The sequence below is a fragment of the Onychostoma macrolepis genome, chromosome 22 (genome assembly GCF_012432095.1).
Source record: "Onychostoma macrolepis isolate SWU-2019 chromosome 22, ASM1243209v1, whole genome shotgun sequence".
Lineage (NCBI taxonomy): Eukaryota > Metazoa > Chordata > Actinopteri > Cypriniformes > Cyprinidae > Onychostoma > Onychostoma macrolepis.
The window spans coordinates 11,994,304-12,011,496 of record NC_081176.1 but is presented as its reverse complement, the minus strand read 5'-3'; the positions used below and the strand labels follow the sequence as shown (position 1 = coordinate 12,011,496).

At 45.0% G+C, this 17,193-nt stretch overlaps 2 protein-coding genes across 2 annotated transcripts in view; one reads left to right on the top strand and one right to left on the bottom strand.

The window, feature by feature from the left end:
• Nucleotides 1-12,411, bottom strand: part of LOC131530769 (protein NLRC5-like) — a 28,387-nt gene extending 15,976 nt beyond the window's left edge. The window contains exons 1-7 of the mRNA XM_058761210.1: nucleotides 11,955-12,411; nucleotides 11,264-11,494; nucleotides 10,889-11,063; nucleotides 10,355-10,525; nucleotides 8,315-8,488; nucleotides 7,323-7,496; nucleotides 908-1,081 (exon numbers count right to left, since the gene is read on the bottom strand). Coding sequence (XP_058617193.1) covers nucleotides 908-1,081; nucleotides 7,323-7,496; nucleotides 8,315-8,488; nucleotides 10,355-10,525; nucleotides 10,889-11,063; nucleotides 11,264-11,291 — 896 coding nt within the window. The 5' untranslated portion in view covers nucleotides 11,292-11,494; nucleotides 11,955-12,411. The remainder of the gene's footprint in view (nucleotides 1-907; nucleotides 1,082-7,322; nucleotides 7,497-8,314; nucleotides 8,489-10,354; nucleotides 10,526-10,888; nucleotides 11,064-11,263; nucleotides 11,495-11,954) is intronic.
• A 2,366-nt stretch (nucleotides 12,412-14,777) lies between these two features.
• On the top strand, nucleotides 14,778-16,482 carry LOC131530990 (zinc finger BED domain-containing protein 5-like). The gene is made up of 2 exons (XM_058761542.1): nucleotides 14,778-15,391; nucleotides 15,447-16,482. Exons 1-2 carry the CDS (start codon nucleotides 14,778-14,780, stop codon nucleotides 16,351-16,353), a joined length of 1,521 nt encoding a protein of 506 aa, XP_058617525.1. The 3' UTR covers nucleotides 16,354-16,482.
• Nucleotides 16,483-17,193: the final 711 nt, after the last annotated feature.

Genomic DNA, 17,193 nt, shown 5'->3' with positions numbered 1-17,193 from the left:
TGAGCTGTAAGGTCTTATATAGACAGGTGTGTGGCTTTCCTAATCAAGTCCAATCAGTATAATCAAACACAGCTGGACTCAAATGAAGGTGTAGAACCATCTCAAGGATGATCAGAAGAAATGGACAGCACCTGAGTTAAATATATGAGTGTCACAGCAAAGGGTCTGAATACTTAGGACCATGTGATATTTCAGTTTTTCTTTTTTAATAAATCTGCAAAAATGTCAACAATTCTGTGTTTTTCTGTCAATATGGGGTATTGTGTGTACATTAATGAGAAAAAAAATTTAGCAAATGGCTGCAATATAACAAAGAGTGAAAAATTTAAGGGGGTCTGAATACTTTCCGTACCCACTGTATATATATATATATATATATAAACCACTTTAAAATAACATTACAATTTTGAAAATAGAGTTTAAATGTAACAAATCAAGAAAATTTTGTTCATGAATCAAAATTTACTTTAAGACATTTTAAGATTGTATTTTACAGTCAACAAATACAAATTTTTATGATCATTTTTGTTTTTCTTATTGTGATGCATGTCTAAGTGAAAGCTTTTTGAACAAGAAAAAACGCAGGTTGAGAATTCATTTTTGATGAAAATCTGGATAATTGTCATTTTCTATTGTGATCTCATGTGATTGGCAGGTTTTCCTACCCTCAGCTCATCAGACGAGAGAAGAGATATGTTTGTGAGGGAGAGGGAATGTTACATATGTTGATTAAAGATCACAAGGGTAGATTGATTTTAGGAAATAAATTATGAACCCAGATAAATCAGTCATAATAATAAGCACTGAAATACTGTCAATTTTGATATCATGGTGACTTTAATTAAACAGTAAACTGTACTTGCTTGTACTTCGCACTGTAACTGCTGTACAGTATAATGATACTAACTCTAGTTTCTCCAGCTTGCATTGTGGGTTCATCAGTAGATCACTGAGGTTTTTCACTCCAAAGTCTCCTAGTTTATTTCCGCTCAGGTCCAGCTCTCTCAGGTGTGATGGGTTTGATTTCAGAGCTGAAGTCACAGCAGAACAGACTTCATCTGTCATATCACAGTAGCTTAACCTATATTGAGAGAAATGAGACAAGTCACACTTCATTCTGTTTCATCTAAAACAGAATGTTTTAGCGGTTTTCAATTCCAGTCCTCGCGCCCTTCCGCTCTGCATATTTCGTATGTATCTCTTATCACTTCAGACGTTTGTTCTATTCGACCGTAAGTGCCCTGCGAAGCAGACATCACAGGATATTCCGCCATGATTCCAGTTCAAAGCGAGCGTGTATGTTCCATACAAAGGGCATTCAATTGTGTGATTTGTGAATTTAAATTGTATTTATTTACAGAGGTGTTTAATGTCACACTTCTCTAGAAAGTTTCGTCTGTGTGTGAAGACGCTGTGCAGTGCAATTCCGTGAATGAATGTTCCAAACTGAAGTAAACTTGAACGGATTTCCCTGCTCAGGGAGTGAGGAGCAATGAACACTGTGTAGGGATCATATCAATCGGAACACAGTTCATGCACGGAGCTCTCTTCTAACAAGCTGGTTATCTGAGGTGTGTTAAACGTCTCGGTTACGTATGTAACCCTCGTTCCCTGAAGGAGGGAACGGAGACGTAACGTCAGTGTGACTGACTAATGGGATCTCGCCCGAGAGCCCAATCACCTTCGAGTGTTAACAAAACAAGCCAATGACAGTTGGCGTGCGTGTTTCGCCACGCGCACCCCGCCCCGCAGTGCGGGTATAAAGGTAGAGCGCGTGCAAACGCACATCAGTTTTTCGCTGAGGAGCCGAGACTGTGTGCCTCGGCCGTACAGCGGTGGTACAGCAACTGTGGCGATGGGACGTTACGTCTCCGTTCCCTCCTTCAGGGAACGAGGGTTACATACGTAACCGAGACGTTCCCTATCAGTCAGTCACGTTCGACGTAACGTCAGTGTGACTGACTAATGGGATCCCTTGGAAAACGCCACTATTGCTGACCCCTTCCAGTGCCCTGCGGAAGCCGGCAAGTCCCCCCACACCAGTTGGGACGGAAGATAGGACAGGGCTTAGGCAGAGATGACAGCCACTGCTGTTCCCTACAGTGGATATGGGTAACACTGGGAAAGCGTACTCCAAGTAGGGGAACGCTACGGAAGCCAAACCCTGCATGAAGGAGCTACCATGTGGAGATTACACATATGGACTGCCTTAGGCAGTACTACATATGGAAGTCTCTGAGGTAGACTCAGCCAGCCTGGGGTGAGATCAATACACAGCAGAGACGGCAGAAGGTCTCTGCCAGGGAAGACACGGGCTCACCGTGAGGGGAGCCGTACCGTGGAAAATACATATGTGGGATCACCCAAAAGGGAATCACTACACACGGGCACCTAGCCCAGCACAAGGGCTGACCTTGGGCAAACACACGAGTGCTGGACCTGGCGTCTGGCGCGCCGCCACGCCTGACTGCCGAGGGTGCGGGAGGAACTTCAACAGGGTTCGCCAAGGGGAACTGAACTGAGAAGCAGTAAAAGCGCACGTATCCGGTCCGTAGAGGGGAATGGCGCAGCAAGCGTGATCGACACCGAGCGGGTCCTGAGTTACTGGCCACCTGAGGTGAGTACACGGGAGGACACGGGCTCTACACGGAGATTATAGAACCTCGCAAACGTGTTAGGTGTCGCCCAGCCGGCAGCTCTACAGATGTCTGCTATCGAGGCGCCCCGCGCCAATGCCCAGGAAGTAGCAACACCTCTCGTAGAGTGTGCTCTTACTCTGAAGGGGCACGGCAAGCGTCGGGCCTGGTAAGCTAAGACTATAGCCTCCACTATCCAGTGGGCGAGTCTTTGTTTGGAGACAGCCTTTCCCTTCTGCTGTCCTCCGAAGCAGACAAAGAGCTGGTCTGAGGTCCTGAAGCTCTGCGTGCGGTCCACATAAACGCGCAAGGCGCGGACGGGACAGAGCAGAGCAATGGCTGGGTCTGCCTCCTCCCGAGGCAGCGCTTGCAAGTTCACCACCTGATCCCTAAAGGGCGTGGTAGGAACTTTGGGCACATATCCACACATATTCAGGACAACGTGAGAGTTACCCGGCCCGAATTCTAGGCACGAATCATCGAGCGAAAATGCCTGCAGGTCCCCTACCCTCTTGACCGAGGCCAATGCTGTGAGGAGCACTGTCTTCAACGACAGAAACTTAAGCTCTACTGACTGCAGAGGCTCGAAGGGCTCCTCCTTCAAGGCCGTCAGGACCGAGGGGAGATCCCAAGAGGGTACCAGATGAGGGCGCGGAGGGTTTAACCTCCTCGCCCCTCTGAGGAACCTGATGACCAAGTCGTGCTTCCCGACAGACTTACCGTCTACTGCATCGTGATGTGCGGCAATAGCGGCAACATACACTTTGAGGGTGGAGGGAGACAGCCTTCGCTCCAACCCATCTTGCAGAAAGGATAGCACAACCCTGATTGGGCATCTCCGGGGGTCTTCCCGGCGGGAAGAGCACCAATCGACGAACAGGTTCCACTTCAGCCTGTAAGCATGTCTTGTAGACGGGGCTCTAGCTGAAGTGATGGTGTTTACTACTGCTGGAGGTAGCCCACCTAGAACCTCCGCGTCCCGTCCAGGGACCACACGTGGAGATTCCACAAGTCTGGACGCGGGTGCCAGAGGGTGCCCCCTCTCTGAGAAAGGAGATCCCTCCTCAGAGGAATTTGCCAAGGAGGGGCTGTCGCGAGGAGCATCAGTTCGGGGAACCAAGTCCGATTGGGCCAGTAAGGCGCCACCAAGAGGACCTGCTCCTCGTCCTCCCTGACCTTGCACAGTGTCTGTGCGAGAAGGCTCACTGGGGAAGCATATTTGCGTAGGCCCCGAGGCCAGCTGTATGCCAGCGTCCGTGCGAGGTCCCCTCGGACAGGGAGTAAAATAGCTGGCAATGGGACGTGTCTGGGGAGGCAAACAGGTCTACCTGAGCATCCCCGAAGCGTCTCCAAATCAGCTGGACTGTCTCAGGGTGGAGTTGCCATTCTCCCGGAAGGGCGGGCTGACGTGAGAGCTCGTCGGCTGCACGATTGAGCTCGCCTGGGACATGAACGGCGCGAAGTGACCTCAGATGCTTCTGACTCCAAAGGAGAAGATGGCGGGCGAGTTGCGACATGCGACGGGAGCGTAGACCACCCTGGTGGTTGATGTACGCAACGGTCGCAGTGTTGTCCGTACGGACCAGTACATGCTTGTCGTGTAGCAGCGATCTGAAGCGGCGCAGAGCAAGCCATACTGCTAGCAACTCGAGGCAGTTGATATGCCACTGCAGTCGGGGCCCTGTCCAGAGCCCCGCAGCTGCGTGCCCGTTGCACACGGCACCCCAGCCCATGGCAGAGGCATCTGTTGATACAACAACATGCCTGGACACTTGCACTAAGGGCACTCCTGCCCAAAGAAAGGCCAGGTCCGACCATGGGCTGAAGGTCTGACGGCAGGACGGGGTGAGAGAGACCCGGTACGTGCCACGTCGCCATGCCCATCTCGGGACCCGGTCGTGAAGCCAACGCTGAAGCGGTCTCATATGAAGCAACCCGAGCGGCGTGACAGCGGCTGCGGATGCCATATGCCCCAGGAGCCTCTGAAACTGTTTCAGTGGAACCGCCCTCTTGCGCTGGAAAGACTCCAGGCAATTCAGCATCGACTGAGCACGCTCTGCTGAGAGACGTGCTGTGAGGTTGACAGAGTCCAACTCCATGCCAAGAAAAGAGATCCTCTGCAAAGGGGAGAGTTTGCTCTTTTCCCAGTTGACCCGAAGCCCCAGCCGGGTGAGGTGACTGAGCACCTTGTCCCTGTGTTCGCACAACAGCACTCGAGACTGGGCCAGTATGAGCCAGTCGTCGAGGTAGTTGAGAACGCGAATGCCTGCTTCCCTTAATGGAACAAGGGCTGCCTCCACGACCTTGGTGAAGACACCCGACTCGGAAGGCAGTGCGTCCCAGTGTGGGGTCTGAGTGTGCGGTGCAACATTTACCTGGCTCCACGGTTGGGCAGGGGGCGCGGGAGAAGGCATTGCGTCCTCGGACCGGACCCTGCTGCCCGCTGGCGAAGAGAGAGGGGGACGGGGGTGTAGAGACTGTGTCTCGTGCACCGCCATCCTGGCCCTCTTGGGACCCAGAGAAAAAGGAAACTGCTCTTTTTTTGAGGTTTTGGGTACCACTGGCTGGGGAGCCAGTGGCGGAACAAAACAAAAAGGGAACAAAAGATTCTCCTCCCGGCCCTCCTCCGGGGGAAGGAGTGGTGCGGTCACCATCTCCTGAAGAGCAGGATCCAGAGACTCCGGGTCGCCCGTCTCAGGGACGCCGCTTGCCCTGGCGCCTCATGGGCTTGGCAGGGGCGGAGACGGGCTGCGCAGCTTTCCCCGCGGCCAGCTCCACGCTGCGGCCGTTGTGAAGGCTGCTGCTGGGGCCGAGCTGGAGCGGAGGTGGAGGCCGCAGGAGGGCGCCCTCGGCGACGAGCAGACGGAGGACCTCCCCGGCGGAGAACTGTTGGGCAAAGCCCTCCACCGCTTCGCCGAATAGGCCGGCCTGGGAGATCGGGAAGTCCAAGAAGCGATGCTTGTCAGACTCCCTCATATCCGCCAAGGTCAGCCATAAATGGCGTTCTTGGACCACCAGTGTGGACATCGTCTGACCTAGGGCCCGCGCCGTGACTTTCGTCGCCCTTAGGGCGAGGTCCGTCGCTGTGCGCAGTTCCTGCAGCACACCTGGGTCAGCACCACCCTCGTGCAACTGCTTCAACGCCTTGGCCTGGTGGACTTGCAGGAGGGCCATGGCATGCAGGGCGGAAGCGTCCTGTCCAGCAGCACTGTAAGCCTTGGCCGTCAGAGCGGACGAGAACTTACAGGCCCTAGACGGAAGGCGTGGATTACCCCTCCAGGCGGCGGCGCTTTGCGGGCAGAGCTGCATGGCAATAGCGCGCTCAACTGGGGGGATCTCCACATACCCTTGGGCCGCCCCACCATCGAGGGTGGTGAGGGCGGAGGAGGGGCCAGGTCTGTTTCGGGCAGAAAAAGGTGCCCTCCAAGACCTAGTCACCTCCTGATGCACTTCCGGGAAGAATGGAACCGGAGGCGGCTGCCGGCGACCGGCCTGCGCCCCCAGGAACCAATCGTCCAGCCTCGAGCGTTCAGGAGAAGGAGGTGGCCTCCAGTGCAGCCCGACGCTCTCAGCGGCCCGGGAAAGCATAGCAGTCAGCTCTGGATCTGACTCGGACAACGCCACTCTTCCTGATGGAGGCAGCGCAGCCGAATCATCATCATCTCCAGAGCCTAGCTCGCCCTCCAATGCAGCGATCGACATCCTGTCATCCGCTGGTGCTCCGAACGAGATGCTGGGCCCCGCCCTGACCGGGGATCCCGAGGGCTCGTCCGGGAACACCAGATGGCGCGATGCGCTGGAGGAGTGAGAGGCCCGCGGAGATGCACTCGACGGGGAAGCTCTCACTGTAATCCTCAGGTCACCCTGACCATGAGCCGAAGTAGCCCTCCGAGAACCGGAGGAGCTAGAACGGGGCATGGCAAGGGGGATACCCCCCGTTTGACAAGGAGGTATCTGGAGCGCAGCATCGCGATGGTCATGTTCCCACAATGAGAACATGACTCATCCACGAGCGCTGCTTCAGCGTGCTGAAAGCCCAAGCACGAGACACAGCGATCGTGACCGTCAGATGAAGCCAGGAAACAACCACATCCAGAAACACACGAGCGGGAAGCCATCTTTAAAAAGACGCCCGTCGCTCGTGGAGCTCTTTTAGATATTTTGCTCTTTTAGAAAAAAAGGAAAATACTCTTTTAGAGAAGCGCTGAAGCGCCCAGGGGAGGTTGCGGCGCGACCGCAGAATGACGAGCTGCAGCACGCCGTCAGAAGCAGCAGCACTGGAAACAGCAACCTCCGCTGACGCGCCATAACACCAACTGCTTCGTAGCTGTCTTGCAGACACTCTCGGAGATTCGCGCTGAATGGCTCGGCTCCGAAGCGAAAAGCTGATGTGCGTTTGCACACGCTCTACCTTTATACCCGCACTGCGGGGCGGGGTGCGCGTGGCGAAACACGCACGCCAACTGTCATTGGCTTGTTTTGTTAACACTCGAAGGTGATTGGGCTCTCGGGCGAGATCCCATTAGTCAGTCACACTGACGTTACGTCGAACGTGACTGACTGATAGGGAACTAGAGATACATGCAAAATATGCAGAGTGGGGGGGGGCATGGCGCGAGGACTGGAATTGAAAACCGCTGATCTAAATAAAACACTTTTTGATTCTTGAATGTGAATGTTACTGACCTCAATCTCTCCAGTTTACAGCATGAATCCTTCAGTACGTCATGTAGGTGATTCACTCCTGTGTTTTGTATTTTATTCCAACCGAGGTCCAGCTCTCTCAGGTGTGATGGGTTTGATTTCAGAGCTGAAGTCAGGATGAGACACTGTTTCTCTGAAATACTGCATCCCCACAGACTGAAGACAGAAAGAGAAAGAACGAGTCAGACACGTTACACGTTTGTGCGCGTTAAATTCATCATGAGTAAAGGCCATTCAGTGCAATAACTAAAATGTTGCAAAAATCTGAAACAAAATAAGTAAATAATCAATCATACAGCCATAAACAAAAACAGAAGAAAAACTAGGATTTGAGGATACTAGTGACATTTCAAGTCCAGAGCATCTTTAGTCAGACAAAAAAAAAAAAAAAAAAAAGGGTTCATGATTTATAAAGTAATTAAGATTATATATTATATATAAATAAATAAAACCACTTTAAAATAATATTAAAATTTTGAAAATAGAGTTTAAATGTAACAAATCAAGAAAATTGTTCATGAATCAAAATTTACTTTAAGACATTTTAAGATTGTATTTTACAGTCAACAAATACAAATTTTTATGATCATTTTTGTTTTTCTTATTGTGATGCATGTCTAAGTGAAAGCTTTTTGAACAAGAAAAAATGCAGGTTGGGAATTCATTTTTGATGAAAATCTGGATAATTGTCATTTTCTATTGTGATCTCATGTGATTGGCAGGTTTTCCTACCCTCAGCTCATCAGACGAGAGAAGAGATATTTTTGTGAGGGAGAGGGAACGTTACATATGTTGATTAAAGATCACAAGGGTAGATTAATTTTAGGAAATAAATTATGAACCCAGATAAATCAGTCATAATAATAAGCACTGAAATACTGTCAATTTTGATATCATGGTGACTTTAATTAAACAGTAAACTGTACTTGCTTGTACTTCACACTGTAACTGCTGTACAGTATACTGATACTAACGGTAGTATTTCCAGTTTGCATTGTGGGTTCATCAGTAGATCACTGAGGTTTTTCACTCCAGAGTCTCCAAGTTCATTCCCACTCAGGTCCAGCTCTCTCAGGTGTGATGGGTTTGATTTCAGAGCTGAAGTCACAGCAGAACAACCTTCATCTGTCATATAACAGCAGCTTAACCTACGTTGAGAGAAATGAGAAAAAGTCACACTAAATGGTTAAATTGAGCATGTATACGGAATGGAGACACGGGAGATTGATAAAAAGGAGAGAGGTGTAATCTAGGAGTAAAAAAGGAGGCCACGTTAAAGACCAGAAAAAGAGGGAGTGAGAAGTGTTTTCGGAATTTTTTATTTTTTTTGTCTTGAATGTCTCTATTGCACTGTATTCTGTAACTCTGCAATAGGTTTGTTTCATGTAAATGTCTATAGTATGTCTAAGCCTTATGTACCTTTTTATGTTTTGAGTACATGCCCATGTTTTGTTCATATAGGTTTACATGTGTAGCACCGTGGTCCTGTGAGATACAAGATTTTGTTCCCCTGTACGTCTCCATAAATAGCGGAATGACAATAAAGTGCTGATTTGAAACAGGTGTGGCTAGAACTCAGGATGGTTAATGTTGCATGATGGTGGAGCCCGGTGAAACTGTGACAATACACAGTCATAATTTTATTTTAGACAATACGCTCAGTTCTGGACAAGGGATGAAGTTGGAATTATATTGAATGAATAAATTTAGCCGCTTTGTTGAAAGTGCAGTTTGTGGGGTTCAACACCTTTTACACAAGACTGTTGGAGTCTAAAAAGCTTCTTTGTTCATAAAAACAAAATCATTTTGTTTTTATTGTTGTGATTATTATTATTGTTATTTTTAATGACTATTTCACTTCCTTTTATGTAAAGCACTTTGAATTACCATTGTGTATGAAATGTGCTATATAAATAAACTTGCCTTGTCTTTGTATTTCCTTTAAGACTGGTGAATCAGGACAATTTGAAGATTTTCTTTAAATTATATAATTATGCATCATGATCGCTTTTCCAATCCTGTAGTACTTTTTTTACACATTTTAATTTATACAACAGATGCTAGACAGATGCTGTTTGTTTGACAAACAACAGGCCACAAACAGAGCTCAACTCTTCACCTGAATATTTTGTCAACACAGCATTACTATTACCACTATTTTTGCCTTCTTAAATAATAATAATAAAAAAATATAAGAAATAAACAGAATGAATGAATAAAAAACTATTAGAATAAGACAACACTCTAGGCTGTTTTCTAGGCTGATAATATTTATATTATCCTGACCTACAGTGCTTAAATTCATTAAAACAAATTTATGTGAGGTTTTTAAATAATGTAAGGTTTGTGCCACCGCTGCTCTAAACTAACAGTATTGGTAATTACCAAAATCACTTTTTAGCTTTCTGTATTGGTTTATCTTCCAATTATTTCTAATGCTATAATATAATTATTGGTCGATGAAAGAAAGGCAGAAAAAATAGTCAAGCACTTCATTATTTTTTTTCAGATACCCATTTACAGTCAAAAAGTACATAATGTCAGCAAGAATGCAAGCTGCTATGAAAGGCATGGGAGGCCATTTTTGTGATTATGTGAATAAATACTATTTAGTTGTTGCAGTTTGATATTTGCCCAATAAATGGCAATAACATTTTTAGATTTAAACAATTTTTTGACAGATTCCTAAAATATGTGTGTTTTCTTTTTGACAGGTGGTCAAATAAATTAAGCACTGTATTGTTTTCATAGCATTCAGTTGACATGTTTGCTTGAGGGACATTTGGCAGAATGTGGAACAGTGTGTTTTGTGTCAATAAAAAAAACAAAAAAAGTGGGCTTTTTAAAAATCTGATTAATCGAAAAATTATCGGCCAACTAATCGATTATCTAAATAATCATTAGTTGCAACACTAATATATTCAAACATGCATAAAATTTCCATAACCAGACAATGTGCAAAATTGACCTCATTGAGGTTGTGTTGAGTGTAACTGATGGTGAAATGTACTCACTTGAGTATCTTCAGCTCACACACAGGATTCTTCAGTCCCTCACAGATCTCTTTGACTCCTGAGTCCAGCAGATGGCTGTTGTTCAGGTTCATCTCTTTCAGGATGGTTTTGGAGGAGAGAACAGTAGCTAGAACTGAACAGCTTTTCTCTGTCAGATCACAATTATTCAGCCTAAACACAAAAACAGCATTATTTATTATTCAGCACATATTCGCACGCATCAGATCTTCTCACACATATTTAACCCTGCATTACAAAATCAGTCATAAGGGTCAGATTTAAGGAAATAAGCTTTCCATTGATGTATGGTTTGTTAGGATAGGATAATATTTGGCAGAAATACAACTATTTGAAAATCTGGAATCTGAGGGGGTCAAAATATTGAGAAAATCACCTTTAAAATATATTGTTGGTTATTGCTACAAATATACATGTGTTACTTATGGTTGCTTTTGTGCTCCAGGGTCACATATGACTGACAGCCACAGTTTTGTAATAAGCATAAGTTATACTGTATAAATTATGTTCACTCACTTGATTTTCTCCAGTTTGCTATGAGAGTCCATCAAAAGAGCAGAGAGCTTCTCCCAATCCAGATCTCCTAATTTATCTTCACTCAGATCCAGTTCTGTCAGTAATAATGGACTTTTACCCAGAACTGCAGAGAGATGATCACACGCTTCCTGTGCAGCAGGACTTTTCAAAAAACCTACAGGAAGATGATACAAATTTTAGATCATTTATGTTTTTACATACTTTTGTCACAAATTCTGTTGTGTGTCTGTTGAATTTTTCTGAACTGCAATTTAATTCCAGTTCATGTCATTCCTATTCCACACTGGTACTCTATCCAGTTTCATACAGCCGATTTCACATGGTTCATTTTGAAATATTTTAAGGTTTTATCACCTGACAGTTTGTAATGAACAGTGTCCATCCTGTAATAAATCACAGAGCTGCTTCACTCCTGATTGTCCAGGATCATTTCCTGTGAGATCCAGCTCTATCAGGTGTGAAGTGTTTGATCTCAGAGCTGAAGCCAGAGCTTTATAACCTTCTTCAGTGATACTGCAGTCTGAAAGCCCATCCTGTAGCCTACTCGCGCCCCACCGGTTGAGAACCACTGGTATAGACCATAGACTGTAAAAAAGACTCGATGTTTAGCCATTTTTATTATAAACATTCAAAGGAGCTGCTAGTTGGAATTTATAGGAAGAACTATTGGCGCAGAATGTAACAAATAAAAAACAAATAAACAAACAACATTTTTATGTCAAGCTCTCAAAGGCCCAGCTGGAAATGTCTGACTTAAGAATACTTTCGAGCTTTCGATTTAATGATAGGCCTACTATACATTCAGAGATATAGACCTATGATGTGCGGAGTGAATAAAGCAAACATGGAGCCCAAAAAATTAAAATAAAATAAAAACCTTTCAAAACAATATTATTCGCTAAACTTTCGCTTTAAACGGTGTTTGAGTCTGGCTGCCTCAGGAAACAGGCAGACATTATATAAATTAACATTTCAATCACACTTACATGAAATCCGTGCATAATTCCCCCAAAACAACTGTAATCGTGTTAGTATTTAAACTTACTCGCAGTATTCAGACGGTGTTGTGCAGCAGGAACAGAATCCGGAAGTACTTTGAAACACTTTCGATTTGTGATCGCTGTTAAACACACCTCTGCGCTCCATCGCGATTGTTGTTTGTCACATGATAAATCATAATCCAGTTTAAATATTTTGACTGACCATTCCGATATCCTCAGTTTGATTTGTTAAAGCTGAATTTGCATCTCTTTAACATGACCACAGACCCAAGACTCTGGACTTTACAAAGTAACCAGCAGCAGCATAGAGACACTCAACAAATGTAATATTACCGTTTCATATACACGAATCTTATACATGAATCAGACTAAAACTGGCAGCTGTAACAGTAGCTCATCATCTCTTGGCAGTAAAGTGAACGTGTAGAAAAGTTACAGCACTTTTGAAAGCTTCCCTGCTTAAAGATGATGTATTTATGTTTGCTTGCCTGGTGTCTTTCCATGGTATGTTTACGCACCCTAGTGGCTACCTAGAAAGAAGCTCAAGAGTTCATTACTGCGCAGCAGCTTACCAGCCATCTTGTGATTTATTATTTTATTCCTAGCAAGCAATCGCCGTCATTTCACCGTCTCGGTTAACTGTAGACCCGATATAGTCCAGCTATGTGTAACCCACTTCTAGCCCAAATAACCTTGAATTTGGTTATATAAAGAAATCTTATATTAACGGATAATTCAATCTCATTCAGTGCTCCTTATGATGGTTAAATGTGCTCTGATTATCTTTAAATGATTAAACAATAGTTTGAAACAAGATATATGGTTTGTAGTACTGATTATTGAGGTCTTCCATGCCGCTTATACTCTAGGGACGGGAGTGCTGGATGATAACTGACAGAAGCGGTATCGGAGTAAAGAGGTTATTAGGAGAACGTTCTGGGAACCTTAAGAGAATTTTCTGGCAACTTTCTAGGAACGTAAATAGAACGTTCCCTTTAGGTTAGGTTAGTTTCAATTTTTTTCCCATACAGAAAGGTAATATATTCACATATATGTGAAACACTGTTAAATATATTTTTAAAATGCATAACATAAAGCTCATGTTGTGTGTTATGTGTTTACTTGTATGCAAAATTATATTCATGCCTCATATGATATTATATAATATCATATGAGATATTATATAGCAGTGGTTCTCAACCGGTGGGGCGCTCGCGGACACTCTCCCGGGCGGGCGCGAGTAGGCTACAGGATGGGAGGGAAAAAAACCTGAAAAAAAAAAATTGCAATTTTTTTTTTCCACTAAACTACTGTCACAAAAAGTTATAGTTTTGTATATACATAACTCCTGAATAAAAATTTAAATGTGTTTGGACTGATTTAAAAAAAAAAAAAAGAGTTTTGAACAAATTTGATTGGTTTGTCGATAGTGAGCGCAAATGCAGGTGATAGGCGGTTTTATTAAGCGAGTCATTGAGTCGTTCATTCAAACGATTCGTTCAAACGGCCGATTCATCAAGAATGAGACAGATGTTTGTGCATGGGTCATTGAATCTTTGACTCAACCGATTCGTTCAAAACACTGAATCATTCAAAACACGATTGAGTGTTGCTGTGAGGTGCGCTATGCTGTGATCTTTTTTTGGATTCATCGGATCTATTTTCGCTGCTAAAATAGACCAAAACAGTCATTATTTCGTCTAAAATGTAAGTGACTTAATATTATTAACTTGTTTGTTGAACTGTCATATGAAATCAGTGTCACATTTTCAATCGTGAGTTGATGGTAAATTAAGTGATGGTCAATTGTCAGCTCTCTTGGTCGTCAGGTCGTGTGATGTATGTTGCTGAACTGTATTCAAATGTTATAAATATAAAAACACCACATTTTGAAATTTAACTGCAGTATGTCAATTTAGTTTATTTGTGTGTGCTGCGCTCATAGACTTTAGAAAACGGCGCTCATTTGTTTGATTTCTCCTCGAGAAGCTGCGCGAGCCTCAAAAGTTTAAGGTCCTTGCACCCTGACCGAGTCCGATACTGTCGTATTCGTTTTTTTCATATTCGTCATTTCGTGGCTCTCAATTGTCAAAAACACCCCTCAAAATATTTGCTACGGATGCGAAAAATGCAGAAAATCGAACCATCCGAATTAATTTTTATGACGGACGGAAGTTTCAGAGGCTGCAAACGTATAAAACGTGAGCCCCTCTCCCGTCCAAAAGCACTCACAGGCGGTCAGTCTCTCAGTAGCCTCGCGCAGCAGTCAGAGCAGAGAGGAGACACACACCCCTCCGCGTCCAGGCTGCAAATGAATCGCGCATGCGCATGGCCGCCGCCGCCGTTCCCGCCCTGGCTTACAGAGCGGGGTGTAAATGTAAATTATTCACTAACTCTCACACAAAAATAAATCACTGCATTTAAATTGACTGAAGACATAGCTCTCCATTCACTCTAGTCTAGTCTCTTGCCAAGTTCGCTTGTGCCAGCTCTCGCTAGTCTGTTATCAATCTCGATTTACATAGGCCTTTACTACAAAACCCCAACAGTCTTTTTAAAGACTAAACCCACAAACATTCTTGTTAAAGATTAGATCAAATCTCAGCCCTAGCCAGTCATTTTTTTTTTAACTGCTAGGCAGTACACTTAGCTAAAACTACCCACGCGACTAAGACACACACACACACACACACACTACAATCGTTAAGTATTAAAATAAAATCTGAATTGTCTGCAAAATAATTATTTTGTTTGTTTAATTAAAGATCGTGCCTAAGTCCCGACTGATTAGCCCCTGATACGTCTCTCAACATAGCCACACACACAGTTACATATTGCCTAAACTTTATTGAAAACACATAACAAAAATGGAGAAATTTCTTGTGAGGACCAACAAGCCAACCGACGCACCACCAGCTGCAAAAAAGCTTCGAAGGTACGATGAAGCATACCTGCAGTTTGGGTTTACAGTCACGGCTGATCTGAGACCTCAGTGTGTCGTGTGTGTTACCGAGGTGCTGGCAAACGACAGTATGAAGCCCTGCAAATTAAAAAGGCACCTCGAAACAAAGCATGCTGGCATTAAAAATAAACCGGCTGAATATTTTAAAAGAAAGCTTGATGGCCTCCATCAGCAACAGGCAACCATTTCAGTGCACAGCACTGTGTCTAAACAGTGTTTGCAGGCATCGTATGTAGTGGCCAAAAGAATCGGTAAATTGGGTAAACCGCATACAATCGCCGAGACTCTCATTTTGCCGGCAGCGCAAGACATGTGCAGAATAATGATAGGCGATAGTGCAGCAGCCAAACTCGGTGCAGTACCACTGTCCAATGACACCGTCGCTAGGAGAATTGTAGACATGTCCAATGATATCAGAGAGCAACTGATAGAGTTTGTAAAAAAGAGTCCTTACTACGCGCTGCAGCTGGACGAATCCACTGATATTGCTGGGCAGGCACAGCTCCTCACCTATGTCAGGTATCTGCGGGACAAGGCGATTGAGGAGGATGTCCTGTTTTGCCGGCCTCTTCAGTCGCACACTACAGGAGAAAATGATAAATCTCATCAAATCACGGCCGCTAAACTCTCGCTTGTTTGGGGTCCTCTGCCAGGAGATGGGGTCAGGGCACGAACAGCTGCTTCTGCACACTGAAGTTCGCTGGCTCTCCAGGGGGCGGGTGTTACAGCGGTTGTATGAGCTGCGAGAGGAGGTGAAGTGGTTTTTGACAGAAATCAGATCAGATCTGGCAAAGCATGTGGATGACACTATGTGGCTTGCGTCTCTGTCCTATTTGGTCGATATATTTGACCGCTTGAACGGCCTCAACCTGTCTTTGCAAGGCCGCGAAACTCATATTTTGCTCCTTGCAGACAAAGTGCACGCCTTCACACAAAAACTAGACCTCTGGCATGGCCGCATCAGTCGAGGGAACTGCGACATGTTCCCCAGCCTTGCAGACTTTATCACTGATGCAGGCACGTCACACGATTTCTCCTCCCTATTTCAATCAGCGTCTGAGCACCTGTCAGCAATGAGTAAACAGTTTGCGACGTACTTTAAAGAGGATTATCGCTCTTTTGCGTGGGTTCGAGATCCGTTTGTGTGCACAGCAAACGAGCTATCAATTGATATGCAGGAACAGCTTATTGAGCTGAAGAGTGACAGTAGACTGAAGGAACTCTTTAGCTCCTGCCCTCTTTCGTCATTCTGGGCAGCATCGATGCAGGAATATCCTGAACTCTGTGACGTCGCTTTGAAGATTCTCCTTCCTTTCGCGTCGACATATTTGTGTGAGGCAGGATTCTCAAAAATGACTGCACTCAAAACGAAATACCGCAATCGTGCACAAATTGAGGATGATTTGAGGCTATGTTTATCAAACATTGAGCCAAGAATTGAGGATCTTTGCAAGGCAAAGCAGGCTCAGGTCTCACATTAACATCACCTACCTGCAAGCTTCTGTAAAAAATGCAGATGATGCCTACTATTAGGCCTAGTAATAATAACAATAATAAAGCATAAATTAATATCAGAGGTCTGGTGCCAATTCCCAATTATAGCAATAGCCTAGTAATGATAATAGGCCTATACTGATAATGATAATAATAATAATAACAACAACAGCAACAACAATAAAGCATGTAACCTCATATAATTATATAGCAATAGCCTTAGTAATGATGATAGGCCTACTACTACTCATAATAATAATAATAATAATGAATTCATCCCCAACTGCAATGAACCAGCTTTGGGGGGGCCCAGCTTGCAAAAGGTTGAGAACCCCTGTTATATAGCATATTATAGAATAGTATATTCTGTTGTTTATATATATATATATATATGTATATATTGTGACGGGGTGGAAGAATCACGCGACAAGGAGAGCTCAAATAAATACCCCGGAGGGTGGATTTATTGAATAAAGAGTGGCGTGATAGGTGTGGAGTGGTTGAAGGCTGTGGTGCGGTGCTCTCCGTGCGTGGTTCGTGCCGTGCGGTGACAATTCCGGAGCTCCCTTCTTTAGGGCTGGGTCGGTCGGTCATTCGCTGGCGTCTGCAAAGAGAGGAGAGAAAGAGGCGCACATTAAGCCTTACTCGGACTGTAGTCTCTTCCCCTCTCACCCAGCCGCAACTGGCTTATATGGGTGAGGCTTGATTGGCTTCAGGTGCGACCGGCCCAGCCCTGATGAGGTGGTGCAGGTGTTCCGCCTTTGTTTCCAGGGCAACGCTGATGAGAGATCGGGATACCCGTCACAATATATATATACATTTGCCAT

Coding starts and splice junctions, on each gene's coding strand:
- LOC131530990 (XM_058761542.1), top strand. CDS start 14,778: ATGGAGAAATTTCTTGTGAGGACCAACAAGCCAACCGACGCACCACCA. Junction 15,392..15,446: donor CAGCTCCTCACCTATGTCAG/GTATCTGCGGGA, acceptor CGGCCTCTTCAG/TCGCACACTACAGGAGAAAA.